Source organism: Taudactylus pleione, unplaced genomic scaffold (assembly GCF_031769625.1).
Source record: "Taudactylus pleione unplaced genomic scaffold, aTauple2 ptg000083l, whole genome shotgun sequence".
Lineage (NCBI taxonomy): Eukaryota > Metazoa > Chordata > Amphibia > Anura > Myobatrachidae > Taudactylus > Taudactylus pleione.
Genome location: NW_028284485.1, coordinates 1,222,935 through 1,248,436, shown reverse-complemented (window position 1 = coordinate 1,248,436; position 25,502 = coordinate 1,222,935). Strand labels below are relative to the sequence as shown.

The following is a 25,502-nucleotide window of genomic DNA, read 5'->3' as shown; positions in this document are numbered from 1 at the left end:
AGCTATGCAAACCTGTATATGCATGACTATGAAATTACACATATTTTCAATAATAGATTATTCTACAAATACACTGCATTGTACACCAGATTTATCGACAATGTGTTTTTGATTTGGAATGGTGGTCCAGTGGTTCCTGACCAGTTTATTTTATTTTTAAATACTTTAACCATCACCATCAGGTTTACATATTCAATCAGCCATCATGCACTTCATTTTTTAGACATTGCCGAGTCAATTGTCAATAACAGCTTTATGGCTAAAATTTAAAAAAAACCCGAGGATATGAAAATAGTCCTTTTGGCCAATAGTTTTCATCCCAAGCCCCTCAAGAGATGTTTGCCATTTTTCCAACTTGTTTGAGTGGCTAGAATTACTTTGCATACAGTCAATTTACCTCATGTCCTCAATAAAATGGGATCTGATTTTATACAGCGTGGTTATAACCACAATGAGGTTAATGATGCTGTCCAAAGATTTCTGTCCCTGGATAGGGACTCTTTATTAAGGCCTAAGAAACCAGATTGTAAGTCTGACCAGCTGGTCTTCCTGACCACATATTCAATATCCTTTGGCAGAAGTTGGGAGTCTATTCTAAAACATTGGCACATCATTAAATCAGATTCTATTCTTAAGGACTCGTGCCAGAATAACCTCCTATTTATCTACAGACTCAGAGCAGTTTGATAGACCAATGCAGATATCAGCCCCGATGTATCTAATAATAATTGGCTCTCGTTAAAAAACAGATCCTTCGCTGCAGTGGGTGGATTAAGTGTCGGTACTTGATGACTGAAGATTATTGGACAGCAGTTTTGACTACGACAACAGATGAATTGTAAAAGTAGATTTGTGACCTACCTCATTGTATGCCCCTGCCAAATGTTATAAATTGACAAAACTACACGAATGCTTAAAGAACGTAATGCTATGCACCATTCATCCATCAAAGAGGCACTTACAACCTTAGACCAAAGCACACCACCAGTAGCGAGACATTTTGTTGAATCTATTTTATGCCACTGGAACAAATTAAGCCCTCTAGGAGGGGGGGCCGTGGAAAAAAACTACTCCAGGAGGAGTGTGAACTGATCTACAGATTTGGGACATTACGGCCTGCAGGCTTGAATGAGGTTTGTTCCTTTAATGTGTTTCTGTGATTGTCGTCTCCAGAGCTAATTTGACTGACTACTTTTTTGTGGTATTCTTCAGGGGTGCTTGACATATTTTTTTATGTTTGATTTGTATCTTTGTGGTGGTTTACTGTGTATGATGATTATTTATATTTATATTATTTGTAATGTCTTTTATTTCCTTTAATTTTTTTCCACCTGTAATTATTCTATGTATATGGTATACCTTTATGTTACTTACTGTATGTGAATCTGCTCCATTATTAACCTATGTGTGATTTGCTATTGGGAAAGTTAAGTGCCTGTCAGACATTCTAAGCATTTCAGCTCACCTTTTGCTTACCCTGTTGCTATAACGTTGATTATTTTAGCGCTGTTTGTTTCTGTCCTATGGGGCGTGTGACGTAGCTACGTAATGCACGTATCACGTGTCAACGGTGATTGGCTTGCCTTGTGTGTCTTGGCAACGCCGCATCACTCCCCGTCTCATGGACCTGTGTCAGCGATGTTCCCAGCGCGGCACGTGGACCCACTGGTGAGCTGCGCGTGACATCCTGTTGCGCTGCATGCTGGGTTCCCATCAGTATCCTTGGTGATACTACCGGGACGCGGCATCTGGCGTGCAGTTAGGCAGCCTCGTCACAGGTGACCTTTATCTGTGTTTGTGTTACTTGGTGCCTACTCCCTTATTTAGACAGCCTGCTTTGTCAGTTTTGATTGTGCTAATGATGAAAGAGGATGTCCACCGAAACAACCGTTAGGCTTTCTTTGCATATGGTCACCAGGCGCATGATAAGTACTATGTTTGTCTATGCAATGCATATTGCATAGACAAGCAGCGTTATTGTATGATCTTTAAAGCATGGCTGTATTTAAATTCATCTAAATACTATTTGCATTAGAAGGTGGTCTCTTTTTTTGGGCCGCTCTGAGTCTGAAGTGTTATGTATGTATATAGATAGATAAACAGATAGATGCAACAGCTACAGTTTTAAGAAACCAGTTTACAATTTTCACATGTACCTTGGGGACGATTCAATTGTTTGTGCTCCCGTAGCTCCAACCGGATTCCCCCCAACACTCATCGTGGTGAGCGTGTCCAGAAGGACGCCAAAGGGACTTCTGGGTCATAGACCTGCAAGTCCCTCATTCGCAAAGGACCGCTCTTACCAAGAGAGCTGTCCTTTGTGATTTTCTACATGCATACCTGTGTAATTAACACCAGCATGCATGCGAAGAGTGACGGGATGCATCACATAATGAATGTGATGTGTCATGCATCCCACCCTCGGTGTGTGCAATAATCCACCAGTGTCTCCTTACCAAACCATTTCAGCACAGAAGAGGCTTAGTGGTCACTAAGTGCCCTAGAAAAACTTCCCTCTTGGAGGAAATTATTTAGCATTCATTTTGTGATTGCCCATACTATACACACAGGAGTTTCAAAGGGAAAGTAGTTCCTCTATTGCTGTGTCTGTAGGCTTTTAGATTATTAAAAAAAAAAAGTGTTTTATATGATAATTGAAAATGTTCTTTAAACAAATGATTTGTTAGTCACATGTTAAGTGAATTAAAATCACTATACTGAAAGAGGATGTAGTAACGAGACCAGCAGCCGCGATGCCGCTGGTCTCAATCCTGCCAAGGAAATCCTGCCAAGGAACTTAATACCGACGCCTATCTTTATCCCGATGCCGAAACGCCGAAGGACGCCAGCCCGGATGAGGTGAGTCCGGGGCGCCCTTAGTAGCAGGCGGGGGGGGGGGGTAGGTTTAGGGAGCGTAGCTGGGGTTAGGGTTAGGTTTTGGGGGGTAAGGGTGAAGCACCCCTACGGGGGAGGGTTAGGCACCCCCGGGGGGAGGTTAGGGATAGCCACCCCACTGGTTATGTTTAGGGTGAGGTATGGAGGGCTTAGGTTTAGGCACCCCCGGGGGGGAGGTTAAGGTTAGGCACCCCTGGGGGGAGGTTAGGGTTAGGCACTAGGGGAGGGAGGTTAGGGTTAGGCACTAGGGGAGGGAGGTTAAGGTTAGGCATTAGGGGAGGGAGGTTAGGGTTAGGCACTAGGGGAGGGAAGTTAGGGTTAGGCACCACTAAGGGAGGGTTAGGGTTGGTGGAGAGGGGAAGGGATAGTGTACTTACCTGCCCTGTCGGGATCTTCTCCCTTCGGGCTGCCGGCGTCGGGATATGAACCGCCAGGGCTTCATACCCATTCCACTGAAAGTTTCAATATTTTATTATTGAGTCGGAATATTATAATGAAAACAATTGCTTCAATAGTTTTTAGTGAAATGTACTGTAGGTTTATTTTTTAATGGGAAAGTAGCAGCAAGGCCATGTGAGAAGCTGCTCCTGCTTGTTGCATACAAATGTACAATCCAATTTTAGATTTAAGCTAATTTTAAAATTATATTTTATTTTTTGTGATTTATTGTATTACTATATTTAACATCCTTGGTTTTATGATGATATGCTATTATTATTTACTTCTAATGTATGAATTATTTCTAAAACATTTGAATGTATATCTTGTTTTCATTTACTTTTTTTTTATAAATCAATGGGCCTGATTCAGACCCACTCGCGAGCGGCTGTACGCTCGCAAGTGGGTCGATGGTCTGCACTGAGCATGCGCACGACGGAGGGAGCTCCGTCGTGCGCATGCGCCAGACACGACGAGCGAAGGACTTTCCTTCGCTCGTTGTGTCCGATCAAAGGGGGCGTGCTGTCAATGTTGATTGACAGCACGCCCCCTTTGGTGGGCGTGCCGGGGGCGTGCCTCCCTGACGGGGGCGTTCCCACGGGAACGCCTCCCGTCAGAAGCCGGCCCACTGACATCACTAGTGATGTCAGTGGGAGTGATTTTGGCTCTGATAGAGCCAAAATCACTCCGGAGCTTGCGGTTGAAAACCTCAACCGCAGGCTCCGGCTCGCAATTTCGATGGTCGCGATGGTCACGACCATCGCGGCCATCAAAATGCACGCTCGTATAGCCTGTGGGTGGTGACCCACAGCTATACGAGCGTCCAGGAGGACGCTCCATGAAAAAGGAGCCCGGCCCTCATTCAGAGCGTGCGCTCTGTCAGAGCGTACGGCTCTGAATGAGGGCCAATATGTTGAAACTGTAATTTTAAGCAGAAAACCTTCACAAAACTCAGCTTTATAAATCTAACTCAAATGTCCATGACATTTATAATAAACAAAAGAAACATTTATCTAGCTCATGAAAACAAGGACATCAAGTACTGTAGATCTGAATAATCATTATATTCACGCAGGAAGCATTTGAAAGTGCATAAGAGAAAGCTGGAAATAATTCTATGGAGGCAATTCAATTGTTCTGATTGGGGGGAGATTGCTGCAGGCACCCATAATTTCTGCTCACTCACTCCTGAGGTGAGGAGTAGAAAATGTGCGCTAGGGATGTGCAGGCTCGGTCTTCAAGGGGTTTTGCTTATGTACAACCACCCTTAATATAACCTGTGCCCTGTTAGTAAATACCAGCACTGAAGTTTACAGCATATATTACAGGTCCTGAAGCCATCTTCAGACGTGCCCTAGGCACAGACTGAGTGGCACGGCTGGATTCCTGGTTTCAGGTTAGGGTAGTGTATGTGTGAGGGTGGCAATATATTAAGGTTGGATAGTTGTCCAAAAGTGAACAAAAGCAGGGTACTCTTTACTACAGTAACTCAATGAGTTTCTGCCATTTTTAAAGTCAAATTACTTATATTCAACACTGTAGCTCTAACTCACTCTCTGCCACTGTACCTGCTTTACCTCTTGAGACAAACAACTAGATAGCATTTTTATAAGGAGTGGTGTTGCACAAATGACAGTGGGAAGATAACTGAGTACATATGGACAGATAAATAGATCGGAACTGGAAAAAGGAAACAGCAGCAATGTTCTTCTTACCATGCACATAAACCTCAGCAAGAAATTCCTGCATATCTTCAGGGCATCATAAAATCCTTCTTTTATGATGTACAGTCACAAAGTCTAATAATTCTTCACCAAATATATACTTCAATGGTCTCAGGTAAAATAGATTGTTACGTACCAGCAAGTTTTTAGCTCTGCTACAATGACTACATCAAACATGATGCATTTAAATAGAGAACAACATTTATTATAGACATGGGCCCTCTCCTTGTCATTCATTGCAGCCCCCTCCATGTCACTCTCTTTGATCCCCTCCATGTCTTTCATTGCAGCCCCCGCCATGTCTCTCCCTTTGCCCCCTCCATGTCTCGCCCTTTTCCTGCCTCCATGTCTCGCCCTTTTCCTGCCTCCATCTCTCGCCCTTTGCCCGTCTCCATTTCTCTCATTGTAGCGCCCTCCATGTCTCTAACGGTGACCCTCACCATGTCTCTCCCTTTGCCCCCTCCATGTCTCTCATTGCAGGCCCCTTCATGTATCTCCCTTTGCCCCTCTCCATCTCTCTCATTGCAGCCCTCTCCATGTCTCTCCCTTTGCCCCCCCCCTTACTTACCTTTAGATGTGATCACCAGAGCTGTTCTGCAGCACCGCTCCTCAGATCACACAGGACTTAGATCAGACAGGCACTGCGTTGTGGGGCCTCATGCAGCAATAGGCAGGCTCACGATTCAATGCCTGTTGCTTTCCACTGACAGGACTGCTCCCAATGCTCATCCCCCTGCCTTGGTCCTCTCCGCTCATCATACCAACCCTTCTCTCCTCCCATGGACAAAACAAATTATTATAATTAAAAGAGAAAACATTAGGTGGGCTCACTAGGCCACCGGCCACCACACACCCCACTGAGAGCACAGCGGCACCCCAGGGAGCCACTGCGCACAGTTTGGGAATCATTGCCATAATATATGCCCGCATAAGTCACTACTATCAAAAAATTTAACCTACTGGAACCCAAGCCCTCTACAAAACTGGATCAGCTCTAAAAAATAAATACAATGTATTTAAAAATATTAGGAAACTTTAGGAACAGTGCATATTGTATGATAACTATATTACTTTTAAAGTTGCATAATACTAATAAGCAGTAAAAAGAACATTGATTTTTTAAGCTATTTTTAATTTTTTTGTTGAGATTTGTTGTGGTTTTATAATTTTTTAACCTGCATGAGTCAATGTTACTATGCATTAGAGATTTCGGGCCTCATTTAAAGTGTAACGTAAAATTGCAACTTTTGCATTGAACTAAAAAGCTTCTGTAAACTTAAGTTTCTGCAACTGTATTTTAAGTCTCACGTATCTTACAATAAGTCAACCCTAATTTTAAAAAAAATGCAGTTGATCTGTAAACTTTGTAAAAAAAAAAGGCTTTCACTAATTGATTTTCCCTTTTTCTTAAGTAGACTGTTCTAAGGTTCTGTTTGATGGATATTTATTTACTTACTTATGCAACACACTACCCTATTAACTAATGATATTCACAGCTGAAAATAAGTTTCAATATATTCACAGCTCTTCCATATCAAAGTAATCATCTTCATCTTAGCAAAAGCAAAAGCCTGATAAATGCTTGTTGTCATACCAGAGGAGGACTTGTTATTCTGTGTGAGTGCTTCTCCTGTAGTATGCATGAGTGAATGGGAATCAGTCACTGAGCACACACTTTGCTCTGCCAACAGGCGTCTGATTATAGAAACCATGGTTTCGACTTACATGCAGCAGTCCACTAACAAGATCTTTAATTAAGGAAAACTGCAAGTCAGCTCTGAATGCAAGTTAATAATGACGGCTACTAAATGGACTATTATATAGTGGTAAATGACCAACTACTGCTCTGGCTCCAGATTATGTGGGACTGAGTAAATTATACATTTTGTAGCTCTACTCCTAAAGACATTTTATGTACAGTAGCTGCTGATGGAAGTCTCAGTTGACCTTTTACGTCCTGAGCAAAGCACATTCCCGAAGAGGAGATATCCTATAATAAGCAGATTTTATGTCCTCACTTTTGCTATCTAACATTTCCTCTCTTACAATGTACTGTGGCAATATAAAACTATGGGCCTAGTTCAGAGGTGGACGGATTTGCAGGGATGCACACAAGTGGCTGTGCCAATCCGTCCATCTCTGATGCAAATGCAGAAGCAGGTGTTAGACATCTCCTTGCTGCATTTGCGATACTTGCACTGTGACTGATGTCGCAGGCTTGGATCACCCTCTCGATGGTTGCTCCTCTGGTCAGGATGCGGGAGCAGAAGCTAGATTCCTAGCCTCCTAAGGTTATTGTTGGGCTAAGAGAAACCATGGCGGTCAAAGATAAATTCAATGGGGTATAATCAATTAAACCCAATAGCTAATTGTCAGCCATGCGCTATTCAATTAAGCGCTGCATCCACGTGCATTAAGCCCCAGCAGGTGCACTTAATGCAGATTTTTTTCCTCTTGCAGCCTCAGGAGCTACAATGAAAACCAGCATTAAATGCACCCTCTAGGACTTAATATGCGGGACAAACCCATAGATTCCAGCACATAACGCAGAATCTATGGGTTAACGCACGCTACCCACTGGTTTACCGCGAATGGAAACTGAGTAATTGCTCCGGCCGTTAAACCTAGAGCTCTCTCTGGGCGGTAAACAACATGGGTAATTGAATATGCCACAATATTTGAAATATGTAGGGAACATACACAAGTGGTTCCCAAACTTCTCCAAACTTATCAGATGTTCTATAGTTCAAGTTGATTCCATACCGAGTATTTCAAATAATAAATATGTTTGGATAAGCATAGTAATGTTATTTTCAGTGCACAGCTGCCATGTTTACCCTCCCACCAATCAGATATACACTGTCATATGACCTACGGTACCTATGGCTGTACAGAACTTATTATATAGTCAATAAACAGGAAATCACCAAAAAATGGAAATGTGTGTTATCAATTAAGTGAATATTGCAATTATTATGAATGTATATTTTTAGTGTATTGCTTTTCATATTTTGATCATACTATTTATTAGGCCTGATTTTTATTGATAAAAGGACAAATTACAAGAAAAGGGCTGGTGACGTCATTGGATTGGATAACACATGGATGAATCTTAGGAATGGCCTATTTTGTCCTGAATTTCTAATGAGGAACGTTGGGAGGTATGCTTAATGCTTACTGTTAATTATCTATGATTTTTTAAATTACAAGACAGATAGACAGAAACCCTGTAGCAGGTACAAATGATACTCCTCCTGGTTTGCATAAGTCCCATTTGTGCTACCACACCCTTATTGCAGCACAGATGGTGTAATGGTTAGCGTTACTGCCTCACAGCAATGGTGTCATGCATTCAATTCCCACCATCGCCCTAACTGTGTGCTTGCTAGGGTTTCGTCTGGGTACTCCGGTTTCCTCCCACACTCCAAACATATACTGGTAGGTTAATTGGTTCCCCACAAAAATTAACCCATGTGTGTGCGCATGTGGTAAGGAATATAGATTGTAAGCTCCACTGGAGCAGGGACTGATGTGAATTTTGAAATATTCTGGTAATTAATATTAATAACACAGCATATATGCCTCTCTGGTCGTAATGCATCTCTACAATCATGCATATGTGTGTTTCTGAGCGTTTGAAGTGAGAAATCACACAAAATACATGATGCAAACTGACCTACTATTCACTCTCCATCAGTCTCAATGGGGCCCATTCAATTAGCCGCAGGTTCTGTGCTCATGAGGTAACATTATGCGCATTTTGCAGTATATTTTCAAGAAATGTGGTTCCGGTTCCCTTGCAATTCAATTAGAAACAACAAGTAGTGGATGGCGTAGTTCATTCTGCAGTGTGCAACCTATGTGAAGTCTATGAAAAGAGTGGGGAAATTATCCTGAGCCCACCAGAAAGTGGGAAATAAGATAGCAGAGCAGCTTAGGAGGCTGTTAATGGTGATAAAAGTATTGGAGTCAAATGGTTGATTTTTGCCACTTTTAAAAATGATGGGAAAATGATAGCCAGCAAGTGTATTTCAGCAAATAAATATGTGTTTAGAATATTTTGGAGTACATTAAAGTATCTATAGTGATTTTTATATACAGGTTTTTAAAAAGTTGGAAAGAAACACTTGCAACTCCCATTAATACAATACATCATACATGTCCCACATGATTTGACCCATTTTCTACTTTTTAGAGAAAATCACATGAAAAATAACATGTCTTTATTTGGCATATTTTCCTATTTAAAACATCTGAATACATTATTATTAAATGGGAGGGGTGTCCAAGGGTACTGCACATACTTACCGACACTGCCGGGCAACTTTCCGGGAGCAGCCGCAGGGGAGCTGCTGCTTTCATCTTCAGGGGGCGGGACCAGACTATAATCATCATTAGGCGGAGCTAAATTATGCGATTTGCATCATTTGGCCCCACCCCTTCCCCACAGACCCGAAATTCCCAAGGAAAATCTCCCCATCCTGCTCACTTCACTCGGAAGTGGGCGGGATGCGGGAGATATGCCTACTCTTCCGGGTGTTTGGGGGGTTACCCAAAAATTAGGGAACCTCCCACGACTCCCAGGAGAGTGGGCATGTATGGTACTGCATTGTGTAATTTTGAATTAAAATACGGATTTTTACCTAGTTTTCATCTAGTATTGTAGCTGCGAACTAAAAATCTGTGTTAACACAAATTTATAATTGAACAGCAAAAAGTTGCGGCAGTGAGTTTTTAGCCCATGTTAAGCAGTTCTCGGCCAACTCACAGCTAGTTGTATCGCCAAAACCGTGGGAAAAAGTGATTTTCTACACACCAGGAAAAAAGCGCAAAGCCCTTGCTAACATCATCAACATGAACTAAGCTCGCCTTTGGAGATTCCCTGTGTGAACCTGATACTTTCAAACAGCATGAAGCCACTGCTGGCAGGTACTGTAGTCTACTAACTGGTACCTGACATATGCCCCTGAGAGATAAGAGCTGACAGTTAGGTGACGGGTGGGGGGGGGGGGGGGGGGGAGAGGGTGCTGACGGCATGAATCAGCCCTGGGAGATAAGGACTTCCTATCAGGGAGCCAGAAAAATGTGCGAACCTGACTGAGGGGAACAAACGACAAGGAGAAGGCAGAAAGAGACTCTTGGTGAATGTGAAATGAATGCTAGGATTGGTGAGGAGTTATAGTGTCTGGTGGACTGAATGAAGAATCAGAGGTTGCAGTTCCTGCAGGTTTAGATCAGTGTTCTTGCGAAAAGTGGGGTGAAGCGGGACCAAAGCCTTTCTTCCTAGCAGTAATGAGAAAGGAGCTATGCAAGCCTGGATCAAGCAGGAACTGGATACACCAGTGTTGCCTAATAGGGGACTGGTATTATATCTGTATGCATATATTATGTTACAATAACTATACAGTAAGTTAAGCCTTACTAAAAAAACAAAGAAAAAGCATTGTTTTTTTTAGTAAGAAATTTAAAATGTTCTTTTTCCAGATATTTGTCTGAGTGTAAAAATATTTTCCCACATCCACATTACTGGAGGCAAGTAATAAGCTGAAGGTGCTTAACCCTAGGTAAACGCTCTGGCGGTTGACCAGGGTATATAGCCTGTGGGTGCCCTGGTATTGTGACTTATTAAGTTCTGTGAATATGTACACTTCTTAAACATGTTTTTGACTGTATTATTGACAGCTGTGCATAATAAACTATAGAAAGCCTCATCATAATTATAATCAAAGCTAATTATCTTCCTAATTAAATTTGAACTTTTGGCAAACGTTGAAATACTGTTAAGCTGATCCTAATGCAGAAAAGAAGGATGAATACAAGAGATATGAGGTAAAGAAAATAATAAAGTACTTTTTTTAAGTACTTTTTTTTTTACTTTTTTATTTAACATCAGCCGTGGCTCCTGCCAAGCGCACACATCAACAAGCCGGACAGCTTCTAGGACCTGCATCAGCTGCAGCACCTAGAAGCTGAGAAGGGCTGCCAAGATAGCCGGGCAGTGGCTTCCCATGGGAAGCGCTCTCGGCTATCGCAGTCCAGGGAGAGAAAACACCTCCCCATGGGACTGCCTCATGTGATTAGCAGGGAGTGCTTCCAATGGGAAGTCACATCCACTGCTAGGCAGTACCTGTGGAAGTCGGATTTACCTTGCAGCCCCTAGATAAAATATTCCACTGATCAACATAACATCAACTTAATCAAGACAAAAATTAAGTCCACCTAGTGATTCTATTGTAGACAGTATGACAGTAGAAATGCAGATGCTGTATAAAAAAACAAAAATAGTATAAAGTGTAAATATTAGCCGCACAGGTAGAGTGTCTGCTTATATGGGTCACACTTCAAAATGTTAAAAAAAACTTAATTGCATAAGGATCAAAAGGGTTGATTCAGCTTGGGACGGAATTGCAAAGCTACACGCAGGAAGCTTTGCAATTCCGTCCTTGCTAAAATGCAAATGCAGCAGTAGGTGTATGACACCCCCTGCTGCATTTGCGATCCCAACACTGTGACCGAGGTCGCAGGCTGGAATCACCATCACGACCATTGGTCGCCATGGTAGACAGCGACGGGCCACCAGCCAGCTGAGTAAGCCTCAGCTTACTCAGGCTGGCCAGCTTGCGAGGCCAGGAAACTGTGTCCGTGGATGCAGACCCTGGTCTTGCAACTCCCGGAAAATGGACACACCCTGTTTCTGGGAACGCCGGCCGACCCAGCCCCCGCACCACCGCTTAAATGCCTGTCAATCAAGCAGAGGCATAGAAGGGGCTGCTTGCGATCACGAAGGACCCGTTCTGCACATTTGTGGAACGGGTTCTGCATACACACAGATTCCCTATAATCGTGAATTTGCATGCAATTCTGAATTAGCCCCACAATCCTCCAGTATGGGTGTGTAACGGACAATGAATTGAGCTGGCTAATTTGGATGGAAAATTGTACTATCGGGATGCAGTCATAAGGTCGACATTCTCAGAATATCGGATAATGAACCTCACGCTCACAAAGATATGGATATATGATAGGCAGTAGAAATGCAGGCGGAGGGACCCTGCACCCTCCATAAATTGTTATATAAATCAGGGATTGTAAATTGTGCCTCTAGAATAACTAATTGTGTGGTCTTGCTACTTACATAGGAAAACAAAGAGGATGGAGTGTATATGATACAAAGCAAACTACATCTTTTACTCAAATCTCGCAAGTAATAATATGATAGAGCTGTACATGTATACAATAATATCTACCAAAATTGATATAAAATAAAAAATAGAAGAAGTGAGGGTGATGTAAAAACTCTCCTGAGTTCCGTAACTCTCCTGAGGTCCGTGATGCGGTGGAGAGGGAAGCATTCACTGCCGGCAGGCACCCAGCCTGAGTGGCTAGACAGTGCACTGGAGCGGTGACTCACCGTGCCAGACCTATTGATGTCCTTACAACGCAGACACGCGTCTGCATCGGGACTGCTACCGACTTCACGGTATCCTCCAGCTGCGACTCAGCCCTATGCATTCAGGTTGAACTCGCATCCTTACCTGGATAATCACTGCCGACAGGCAGACAACTCCGGTAGCCAGCCAGAGAGCAGGAGTGACATCTCCGCCGTGTCACCGGCACAGACCAGCCGCAAGCTTGACATCTCAGACATGGTTGGTGAGATAATTTTTCCTACCTAATACCCATTGATCTATGGGTACCTGTACCGCTATGCAGACACCAGCGGATACCATGTAACAGTGATCTATGATATATGTGAACATTCTTTTGACACCATCTTACCTTTGGAGTGAGACATTCATGATTTGAGCAGACACCATCATTGTTCTGCCACAAACTCTTCTATTGTACTTTATGTGAAGGTTGTATATACACTACGCATGTTTCAGAATACAGCTTCTATAGAGTGTTGAATATTTGTATTTAGTACATGTTATTGACACTTTGTTCATTTATACATATAGTCTTCATTTATATTTTTAATAAATGCTCTACATTTTATGTATTAATTAATGTATTCATTAATGGTAAGCATGTGTTTCTAGCGCCGTTCCACCTATACTCTTTCTTTTACAATCCCCCCTCCAAGACTGACACTGCAGTCTGAGGGAGTTTAGGGTCAGTGATGTGCTGTCTCTGACTGAACACCTAGCCCCCGGACAGACAGACAGTCCGGAGTCTGAGGCTACTTGTCTTTTACGGTAGTAACACCCATCTGCTATCCCCAAGTCCAGCACGTATAGGAGATCCCCTTATCTAGTATAAAGGACCAACAACATCTTTACTCGGGCCTCTCTTGCCATTCCCTGAAGATACCAGACCTGTATTAGAGCTGTGGGATGCCACTCTCTAACAGAACTTTCGGACATTGATTACTTCACACAAGTTCTTAGTCTAAAGGAGAATAAGACTATTTATAGTAAGACATATTCATCTACACAGTGTGTTCTGAGTTCCTCCCCCAATCCCCCCCCCCTTCTTCAATTTCCCCATAGTGTGGTAGGGAGTTTTTCCATCACCCTCACTTCTATTTTTATTTTATATTCATTTTGGTAGATCTTTGTAGAATTTTATTGATCTCCTTATTGTATACATGTACAGCTCTCTCATATTATTACTTGCGAGATTTGAGTAAAAGACATTGGCCCTCATTCAGAGCCGTACGCTCTAAGCAGAGCGCACGCTCTGAATGAGGGCCGGTCTCCATGAAAATGGAGCGTCCTCCTGGACGCTCGTATAGCTGTGGGTCACCACCCACATGGCCGCGATGGTCGTGACCATCGCGACCATCGAAACTGCGAGCCGGAGCCTGCGGTTGAGGTTTTCAACCGCAAGCTCCGGAGTGATTTTGGCTCTATCAGAGCCAAAATCACTCCCACTGACATCACTAGTGATGTCAGTGGGCCGGCTTTTGACGGGAGGCGTGCCTCCGTCAGGGAGGCACGCCCCCGGCACGCCTACCAAAGGGGGCGTGCTGTCAATCAACATTGACAGCACGCCCCCTTTGATCGGACACAACGAGCAAAGGACTTTCCTTCGCTCGTCGCGTCTGGCGCATGCGCACGACGGAGCTCCCTCCGTCGTGCGCATGCTCAGTCCAGAACATCGACCCACTTGCGAGCGGACAGCCGCTCGCGAGTGGGTCTGAATCAGGCCCATAGTTTGCTTTGTATCATATACACTCCATCCTCTTTGTTTTTCTATGTAAGTAGCAAGACCCTACAATTAGTTATTCTAGAGGCGCAATTTGCAATCCCTGATTTATATTCTCAGAATATCGACATTAGGGTTAGGCAACAGAAGGGTAAGAGTTAGGCACTAGTAAAATTGTATTAAAAATTAATTGTATTGTGGTCATGGTGTGGGCTGGGGAGGAAGGTTTCCACGCAACCGGAAACCCCCCAGCGTTTACTTATGGGTGTACATTGGATGTCAAGGTATCCACCCGAGATCTGCAAAGTACAGTAAGCCCCAGATAAGTAAGCTTTGAGGATCAGAGTTCACTTAAGGACAGTGCACCAATAACGGCATTTTCAGTGTCTGCTGGAATTATCCTTTAACGTGTAAGAACACTGATGTAACATTTTTGACAGTTGAAATACTCGTGTGACAGGGAACAATCTTTGAAGCTGAAAGCTTTGTGTCACTTAAATATATTGTGAAAGGTTCTAAGTGAGAATTCAATTGTTTTCTGAGTGCCCATTCTTAAAGGGCACCCTACGGAGCAATTCAATTGTTTCTCCAATCGGGCGCGATTACCGCAGGTGCCCACATATCTGCCTGCACCCTCCTGAGGTGGAGAGCAAAAATATGTGAAAAGGCGGTAATTTGGCCGCCCAAAAGGCACTTTTTACATTGCGCCTATTAGTTTAGATGGGTTTAGCTGCTTTTGGGTGCAACAAGCGTGATAATAGGCGCTTATTAAGTATTGTCAAAATTAATTGCCCCCTAAGTATGTCATTTTTATATGGAAAAATGCAGGGGTGAAGCTATCTTATGCTGCACATTCCAGGGCAGGACATAGTAAGTCAATATGAACATTTAATTCAATAGAGTGCTTGTTCATTGTGTAGCTGCAGCACCTAATCTCTATGTCTACCACGACTCTGTTCTGGTGATCCAGTAATGGGTGATTTGCAGACATCAGCATGTCAATCACTATTCTCTCCTACTAGGACATGTATCATACCTTCCAAAGAGGACAAGTTGAGAATGAATCGGTATGATTCCGGCGGTTGGAATCCCATTCGGCATCCCGGCAGCAGTGGAAATCCTGATCGTCCTCAGGTAAGTATTAGCTAACCTAATTCCCCTCCCCTAACCCTCCCTTAGGGGTGCCTAACCCTAACCCCCCCCAGTACCTACCCTAATCCCCCCTCTAAGTGCCTAACCCTAACCCCCCCTTCCCCGCTGCCTGAAACCTAAGTCCCCCGGGGGGTGCCTAACCCTAACCTCCCCCCGGGGGTGCCTAACCCTAAGTCCCCCCCGAAAACCCTAAACCTAACCCCCCCCGCTGCTATCTGCGCTCGGTGATCCGGCGTCCCTTCGATTGAGATGCCGGCTGTCAGGCTCCTGGCGTATGTCTAATGACAGTGGTCGGCATATCGAACGCCTGTCTTTAGACCCTTGCCGGGATATGACAGTCGGGAAGCTGGCTGTCGGGATTAGGTCCGCCGGCTGCCCGACTGCATACCGTTGAGAAGTTACCCAAAGCAACTAGATTCTAGCTATAATTTTATTGAATGTATCAGATAAATTATTATTATAAATTGCTATGGGCAACGTTTCCACTAGTCATCTTATAAAATGTTATAAATCTTCCCCTTAATCCTTTCAATGTGCCATTCATTTCATTGGAATTCCTGCATGTAGAGCACATGCTAAAAAAAAAACCAATGAAATGCATAGGCCACTAAAAAAAGGCAGGAAAGTGACGAGATTCGTAAAACAAAACTAGTTAAATCTGTAGTTTCAAGTTGTTCTAAATCAACAAAATATGCAAGGATAAAGAATAAAATTGCTATTTACTAGATTAGAGAGTTTGGAAAATGAATTCCCAATTTTATGAACGATTTTCAGTCATTTGAAACTGCTGAACAACATTGCCCTAATCCAGGGGCGCCGAGGTGGGGAGGGGGATACTGATTAACCAGGTCCAAGCTTGCTGGAGGGTCCCCATTTGCAGTGCATGGCGCCTTGCCTCCTGGATTTGGCTACACCACCCAGTACCAAGGAACTTGTCAGCACTCCACAGCCCTGCTCTTATCTAGATTTGCCTCAATGGGTACCCACATACCTTTTAGTATGCTGACACTTACAAGAAAAAAACACACATTTGAGACAATTATAAATGTATGTTTAAAGAGCAAGCCACTATTTAATATTAATATATGGCAAAAGCTATGTATAACAGAGCTGAATAACATACATTAAATAACTAGAGAATTTATATTCATTGCTCCAAGTGCAAATAAAATAGAAATGCACAAATGCAGCATAGAAGTGCAAAATGCATACCATATAAGCTATAGGACGAGACCTGAACATAACTAGCTCTTGCTATTTAACACCTGATGACTTTTACAGAGTAGAAAAGGCAAGGAATACAACTAGAAGAAATATGCCCTCTTCAGGCCTTTTTCTCATCACAAAATTCTCATACGTTTTCTGTTTTTATTGCCCTATAAAAGGCGGAACACTGATGTGCCTATTCCAAACCACTACAAATGCCTTCATTCCGCTTAATTCTTTTTATCTGCCTGGGCAAACTGATTTGCTTTCTCAAACGTGGCCACATTCTACATTAGCCTATCAGCCTCAAAGAGAACTTCATTGCAAGTGTGCAAACAGGAGGAGCACAGCTGCATTTATGCCCATTTGAGCTTCCTAGAGGACCTCTATTAAATTATAGCTCAGCAGACTTGCTCTGCAGAAATGCAGTTTGTGGAATGGTCGATTAATACACAGCGGCTGGGCCAGTTAAGGCACAGTGACTTAGATGGGGTTTTTCTTTTACCTGTGTCCCATTAGGACACTGTACTTAATATGTAGTAGGAGCTTTAGTTGTCTATAATGAGACTGTGTGTGCGTATGTGTGGTGTGGGAGGTTCACACTTTATGTAACAACTGCAATCTCACAGTAACCCCGAACAATAGATTTTACCATACTGGTCCATATCTTACAATTACATTTACATTACATTTACATTTTGAGACTTTGTTGTGCTGAAATTATGTCAGGGTACCCAACATTTATTAAAGAATAACTATTAAGCTAGGTACACACTATACGATCCATCATACGATATATTGTCCCACTGCGGATCAGAACGATATATCGTACGGATCGTGTGGTGTGTACGCCCAATCCGCCGTTCAACGCCATGTTGCTACATGTAGCATGTAACAATATATTGTGCCGTTGCACCCCGGATCACACAGTGTGTATGGCGTCACATCGTGTTGTTCCATCGCTGGGTACACACATTGTATAGTGTGTAGCCAGTTTTACACCCGCATGGACTGACATTTGTTGTGGCTACCAAATCCATTGTTGACTTACTGTTGGCGGCCAAATGAAATAAAGCAGTACTAAGTATTTCTCTCCATTTATACAATTATTTTGGATGCTTTAGTGCTTTCAATAATAAGCAATGGGAATCAAAGATTAGGGGACTGAATTGGAAAGGTAATCAGAGTCAGGAGATCCCTAATTAGAGATATCATGTCCCTCCCATTCTCACAGCAGTGACCACAACATAATGAGACAGAGGCACAGATTTACTAAAGCTTGTCTAAAACAGACAAGTGGAGGTGTTGCCCATAGCAGCCAGATTCAGGGGGGTATTTATCAAAGACTGGAGAGAGAGAAAATTGTGAGAGATAAAGCACTAACCAATCAGCTTCTAACTTAATTGTGTATAAAAATCTTTCCCTTTTCAATCGATTGTGGCAATTCTGCAATCTGCAATCGATTTAAAAAGGGAAAGATTTTTATACACAATCGATTGCAAATTGCATGATTGCTGCAATCAATTGCTGATGTATGGGGCCTTTACATTTTACAAGCTGTGTTTGAAAAACGACAGTTAGGAGCTGATTGGTTAATACTTTTTCTCTCACAATTTTATCTCTCATCACGCTTTAGTACATAGACCCATCAGTCTATCATTTTCTAAAATGCAATAGAGAAATGATACACAGACTCTGATTGGTTGCTATTGGTAGCACCTCTACTTTTCATTTTTGAAGCTTACTATATCCCAGAGGGTCAGTTGCAGTCACTCTTCTGAAAACAAAACAGCCATTTAGTACTAGGTTTTTTGATCTGTGTGACTCTTGTATAGGATCTATTATTATTATTATTATTATCATTTATTTATATGGCGCCACAAATGTTCCGCAGCGCATTACAATGTACATAAACAAGTTGTAGACAAGTGACTTATAGAACAATACAATACAGGACCAGGACATGGATAATATATATTGTTACATTAGTGACCATAACACCCAGATAAGCAACAGAACATAAGCAACCAAGTGTTAGCTGCCCTAGTGGAGAGTAAGAAGTAGATGAAACTAAAGTAGGGAGAAGCACAAGAGAGTAGAGAGCCCTGCTCGTAAGATATATCTACCGGTATGTCACTGTTATCAAAGAGTATTAATAAATGCACAAAGAAACAGGTCTGTATAACATATGCTTCTAAATTTGATATTCTGAAATAAAAAAAACAATTCATGTCTATGGTTTGGGAGTCTCAGTTTTACCTTTGTGGGTAAAAATTAGATTAGAATGAACCAATAGTGCTCTATAGCTGTTGCCACCCAGTAAACTGTGCTATTTCTGTCACACTTCTGTACACCATATGCACTGTCTCTTGGGTACAATTAACATGTGAGAATAATAAACATATTAAACAATGTGTGCATTTTTGGACTCAAATAATATCCTAATTGTAGATAGATACAGACAGACAGGCAGATAGGATATATGTATCAAAGCTTGATGTGAGACAAAATTGTGAAATATATATCACCAACCAATCAGCTCCAAACTATAATTTCTTAAACACAGCCTGCAAAATGTAAGTTAGAAGCTGATTGGTTGGTGATATATATCTCACAATTTTATCTCACATCAAGCTTTGATACATATGCCCATCAAATTGTGGCATTCAGTACTTCACCAACTCACAACTTCCTGGCCTGGCAGAATGTGTAGTCATTAATATTGTACAATTACAAAAATGGTGGCTATTATTGCTATATTACATATCTCATTATATTATTAGAGTATTACAATATATAATATATAAAATATCTATATCAGATAGCAAGTGTGGATATACCGCAGACCATTTTAATAAATAAAATAACAGTAAATACATTTTAGTAGTGAGAAGAAAAGGTTTACATAATGCTAAATTGCATAATCAGTCAGGGCAGAGTACATTTTTAATGACTGTACAGGGGAGATTATACAGCTCAGTCTCTGTCAAATACTTGGAACATTGGGGAGTTTGTGATAAGGTGGGAACAAGGCCACACAACAGAGGCAAATGTCTATTAACTCTTACTAGATAGTGCAATACATTGTGCATGTCTTTCATAACTGTGTGGGATATATATGTTGGGGACTGGAGCAGGTGCCCTCTGTGTGTCTGATACCTGCTCCCTTCTCCTCCAGCATCCCATAATCACACACAACTCTGCATCTGTATCACACCTCCATCACTGATTCCATGCACCCATGGGAAAACACCAAACTGGATTCACATAGCTAATTTCGCTATAAACTAATACCAGTGTAAAATGAATACACGGTGATGTCCAAATGCAACTCTGACATTAATAAATTACAAATTAGCTATACCTTTGTGATTTGCATAGAAGCTGCATTCATTAACTGTGGCTATATATATATATATATATATATATATATATATATATATATATATATATATATATATATATATATATATATATATATTGTGTATGTCAGTAATATCTGTGTGCACACACACTGTACACATCCATGGCTGCCAGTGTAGAAGCCTCGTGAGTCTTACCTGCTCCCCGAAGTCGATGGCTATATTGGTGATCCCCAAAGGAACCAAGAAGCGGATGAGAGGCCAGTAAGGAGTGAGCGCTGGCAGTTTCACCATGATGTCTCTTGTACACAGGAGAACACATACGCATCTGATACAGCAGGAAGCCAAGGAGCACTATGCACAGCAAACCCCTGGCGGCAGCCAACCTGCAGAAGGATAACGGTCCGCATGTGGATGTCTAGCAAGAAATGCAAAAGATCAGGACCATCCCTGCCCTCCCACACAGCAATGATCTGCAACCAGGAGGAGGGGGCACGGCACAGCTATCTGCTGACAGATTTTCCATCACCAGATAGGGAAGAATAGGAAGAAAACAGGAGCAGCAGGCTAATACAAATCCCAGCTGGAAATAGTGTGTAAAGCAAGCACGGTGTCTGCGGTATAATGTGAGAGCCAGGTTGTGTTGTGCTTATGCATAATCTGGAGGTCACTAGTCATGTGTGTGCATGGCTGTACTGCTGCTGCTGAGTCCTCTCTCCTCCCCCCTTCATCAGGGCATGATGACATGACAATGAAAGGGGAAGGACAGAGTGGTATCCTCTGCTCGGAGAGGACACCATGCGGCCACATGTGTGTACAACAAGTACTGTACCTCCTTCCCAGTCCCACATTATCACGGTGCATGCTTTCTACCTACTGGATGCCAGGGCAGCTAGTGCCCATGGTACAAAAAGCGCTCTGTTCCTTCTGTAGTTCTCGCTGCCAGACAGCACAGTGACACAGGTAGTAGCCAGGCTAACAGCACTGACAGAAGGAATTGTTTCAGGGGTAAATTTACTAAAGTGAGAATTTTTAGAAGTGGAGATGTTGCCATAGCAACCAGATTCTAGCTATTATCTTCTAGAAGGTGCTAGTTAAATGTTAAGTAGAATTTGATTGGTTGCTATGGGCAACATCTCCACTTCTAAAAACTCTCACTTTAATAAATAAACTCCTAGTTTCTAGTGATTGAATAATTCCATAGGGTGGCACGGATTAAGGGATAGAGGGGGAGATTTAATAAAGTTTGGAGAGAGATAAAATTGGAGGTAAATAGCAACAACCAATCAGCTCCTAACTGTCACTGATTGGTTGGTGCTATTTACCTCTAATTTTATCTCTCTCCAAGCTTTATTAATTCTCCCCCTAATTATTATTATTATTATCCTTTATTTAAATGGCGCCACAAGTGTTCCGCAGCGCCGTACAAAGAACTAATAGGTGAACAAGAAACAAGTAACTTACAGTACATTACAGTGCAGGACAAGGACACGACTTATACACATTGCTGAAATAGTGATTAAAGCACTCACAATAAGCTGCCGGGAGTTGGCAGTCCCGTGTTAGGTGCCCTAATGGGGAGTAGAGAGTAGAAGAAAATGTAAAGAGAAGCACATGAGGGAAGAGGTCCCTGCTCATGAGAGCTTACATTCTAAGGGAAGTATTAATAATCGTGGTACTGCCGCGATTATTAATGGTCCAAATCACCGGGGATATTTTAATTTTTAATAAAAATCTCCCGGCTATGTACTACCGGGATCTCGCAGGGACAGCAGTTTGCGATAACCGCTGTCCCCATGAGTTATATCCCTGGCATCTAGGAGAAGTCTTTCACAGAAGTGAAAGACTTCCCCTGGGGAAGCTGACACTGAACATGAAAAATCTCCTGCCCCTGGAGACCCCATAGACAAACAGTAGTTTACACCAACTGAAAATGGTGTAGACTACCAGTGCTAAACTCCGAAAAGCTTCACTATTGGAGTTCAGTACATAGGGGTGAGATCTTAGTCTCCATTGATAATAATGGGGACTGCGATCTGCAGTGTAAATTAGAACTTTGCCGGAGATTTCTGTGAAATCTCCTGCATTGTGCTATTAGTACATAGGAACAATACATAAAATTATGCAGAAACTGCAGTTTCTGCATAATTTTATGGAAAAATCAGCTTGATACATATGCCCCTATAGCTTTTCTGTGCTTAGTAATGGTGTCTAGAGGGCTGTTAGCTGAGTTTAACTTCAACGCTTACCTTCTATTTGCAAATCTTAATATTTATGCTTTTATAACAAAGGACTCTATAAATCACCCAATGATAACCTCTATTTATCATGAGTCATAAATTTATCAAGGGTATTCCTGTTGAGAAATCAACAATTTGTAAGGCGGCCACCTACTTACGAGTTGTTCTCACTTCTCCATACACGTGTAAGGGGCATGCAATGCTGTTGCTATTTATCAAACAGCAGAAAGCTCACCATTGTTTTAGTTAAAATAATAACGCTGTCTATAGATGACAATGGGGTCTATTCATGAAGTAATGAAAACAGGACTTTTCACGGCTTCGTTCTATTCATGAAGTGGGTTGCTGTGAAGAAGTTGGCTTCTGCATCGGCGCTCCTGCTCCATGGCTGAATCGCTTCCCAATAGACTAGTATGGGGAGAGCGATTCATAGAAGATCAGAAAGTTCAGCTTTCCGTTCCACTGCTCAGGATGTAGTAATCTGTACAACGAAACGAAAAGAGCAGAGAAGTTGAATACTTCCCTGCTCTCTGCCTGGGCCGGCACCCAGTGCTGTCTCCGCCTCTTTTATACCAGCGTTCTTTGCAGCAGGTCTGATGTGAGCTGCTGCTCTCAGATGCCAGTGTATGCCCAGTGAGAAGTAGAAATAGCGGCCTCCTGACATATCTGTCTTCACACTGCTTCCAGTGATCGCGGTGGGGCAAGTTACCAAAAGAAGACGCCAGACAAGTAAGTGTACATGAACGGCTACAAAACATCACTATATATTGCACTGATGTGATGCGATATATAGTGGCATTTTTCAGCGACCAGTTCATGTTCTACATGAATAAAACCCATTGCCGATAAAGACCTCATTGTCTGCAAATTCTTCCATCTTTGATGAATCTTTACCAGAGCTAAGCGCAGAGAAGTGACGCGCATTTCACATTGAGGGGTCTATTTACTAAGCAGTGTTAGGAGGCACAGTGAAAAGTGATAAAGAAGTGATAAGGTGCCAGCCATTCAGCTCCCATATGTCATCTTCACAGGCTGTGTTTGAAAAATGACAGTTGGGAGCTGATTGGCTGGCACCTTATCACTTTTCACTTTTCCTAACACTGCCTAGTAAATAGACCCCTGACTACCCAGCAACATTAGGCTGCTAGCAACACAGAAGAGGACTATGCTGAGGAGGAGGACACCTTTGAACCTCACAGGACAGGTGAGTATTAATATATACTAGCAGTAGGCTTACCACCTTTTCATTTTCAGATTCCAATACAGGGAGCGTGGCTAAAAATGAAGTAAGGTTATGACCAGTGGCAGCTCCAGGGGTGGAGCTACAGCGCAGTCCAAAATTCAAATAGGGGAGCCACACCAACTGCCAGTGAGTCCCAGCCATCTAAGGGCTGTATTCAATTAGCAGCGAAAACGTCCGTTTTTTTGCCAAAAAACAGGCGAAAACGCAACTGTAGAAAAATACTGGAGAAAAGTTTTCTCCATCCCAGATCAGGCGAATAAAAGTGCAAAATCCCTATTTTTGGCTAAAAATGTGGGGATTTCTTTCAGAACCCTATGGTCAGCCCCCCTAATGATACTTTAGTGAAAAAAAATTCGTAAGTTGCGCACTTTGGCGAAAAACGACCGTTGAAATTTTGTTCACATTTTTTTTTTTTCTGTGAAAAATTTGTTTAACGTATTGGGGCTGGTATTTCGGAGTGCCATTAGGATGCGTCAAGTGTTCTAAACATTGCACGTGGCTGGTGCAGGCATTTTTTTAGCGGTTATAAAAAACCGCCTCTGCCAGCCACGTGCGATGTTTAATACAATTGGCGCCTCCTTATGGCCTTCTGAAATACCAGCCCCAATACGTTAAATGCATTATTCGTGGAAAAAAATCATTTTGACCGAAATTTCAGCTGTCGTTTTTCGCCAAAGTGCGCAACTTACGATTTTTTTTCCGCTAAAGTATCATTAGGGGGGCTGTCCAAAGTGTTCTGTAAGAAATCCCCACATTTTTACCCAACAATAGGGATTTTGCTAATTTTTTCACCTGCACTAGGCTGGAGAAAAGTGTTCTCCAGTTGTAGGTAAAAAACGGACGTTTTTCGGCGTCGTTGGCGAAATCGGCTGCAAAATCGTACGGCCGATTTCGCCAACGACGGCGAAAACGGGCGATTTCGCCTGTAATTGAATACCCCCCTATGTTTGGCAGTATTTGAAATGACAGTTGGTGTGGCTTTCTCTATTTGAAATTTGGACTGCGCTGCAGCCCCACCTCTGGAGCCACCACTGGTTATGACCATTTTAAGGTTTCAGGCCATTTTCTTACCAGTCTAATAAACTCTTGCCTCTTTATATAGCATCAAATCTCTCTTATGCCATAAGAGACTCTTTATGCCCATATATATGTCAGAGCTCCCTTATGCTATGCCCATTTATATGCCATTAGATCAGAGAGATACCCCTCTCAAATCATGCCTCAGGGGTCTATTCATCATCACTTAATTTTTACAAAAGCAGGTGAAAATGCACATTTCACCTGCAATTGTAAAAATTAAGTTATCGGGCCAGTCATCAAGAAGGTAAAGCAGGAGTTGTCACAGATATCTTTTACTTAGTTTCCTTTTGAGGAATGGCCCGCTGTCCTCATACACTAGTATAGGGACAGAATTCATCAAGCTCCGAAAATATAATATATTCGGAACTTGACTGCGGGAGCATTCGCCATCTTCAGATGGCGAATGCTCCTGCTCCGGCATCGCAACCCACTCCTTACCTGGGAGTCGGATCCCTCCGCCCCTGTCTGACTCCTTCAGCTGGATGTAGAGGCTCTTGTGCGCATGCATGACCTGTAGGTCGCGCATGCGCACCGCCATCACTGCAGTGAAAAGATTCACTGCTCCAAAAAGGATTTTGCATCAGCTGTCACCGCGCCGAAGCAGCTGCGGTGAGTTAGAATGTTAATTATCGGGGTCCTGCTGATTGGCTGCCATTCTGCGAGCTCTGATTGTCTCGCGACCGGTGGCGCTGTCTCTCCATGACTGCCTGCCAGTGTGCCATATGTAATCAGCTGGCCGGCAACATTTGTGACACCCGGGGCCCCTTCGGCGGCCCTGACTGGACCGGCCCACCTTTTGTGCATGACTTTATGCAGGGGGAGTGGTAGACCACAGAGATAGCTCAGTCACCATTTCAGCCACACCCCTTGCAGCCACGGTAGTTACGCCACTGTTTGCAAGCATGTTGCAAACAGTGGGGTACTTTCAGGATCAATGGAATGGGGTTATAGGCGAGGACAATGTAAGCAAATAAAGCAGGGATATGGAACCTCAGGCCCAGGGGCCGTATAA

General features: G+C 42.7%; 1 protein-coding gene across 1 annotated transcript in view; it reads right to left on the bottom strand.

The window, feature by feature from the left end:
* The window catches only part of ANKH (ANKH inorganic pyrophosphate transport regulator), a 140,768-nt gene extending 120,142 nt beyond the window's left edge, over positions 1-20,626 (bottom strand). The window contains exon 1 of the mRNA XM_088468258.1: positions 20,126-20,626. Within this exon, the coding sequence (XP_088324384.1) occupies positions 20,126-20,221 (96 nt within the window). The 5' untranslated portion in view covers positions 20,222-20,626. The remainder of the gene's footprint in view (positions 1-20,125) is intronic.
* Positions 20,627-25,502: the final 4,876 nt, after the last annotated feature.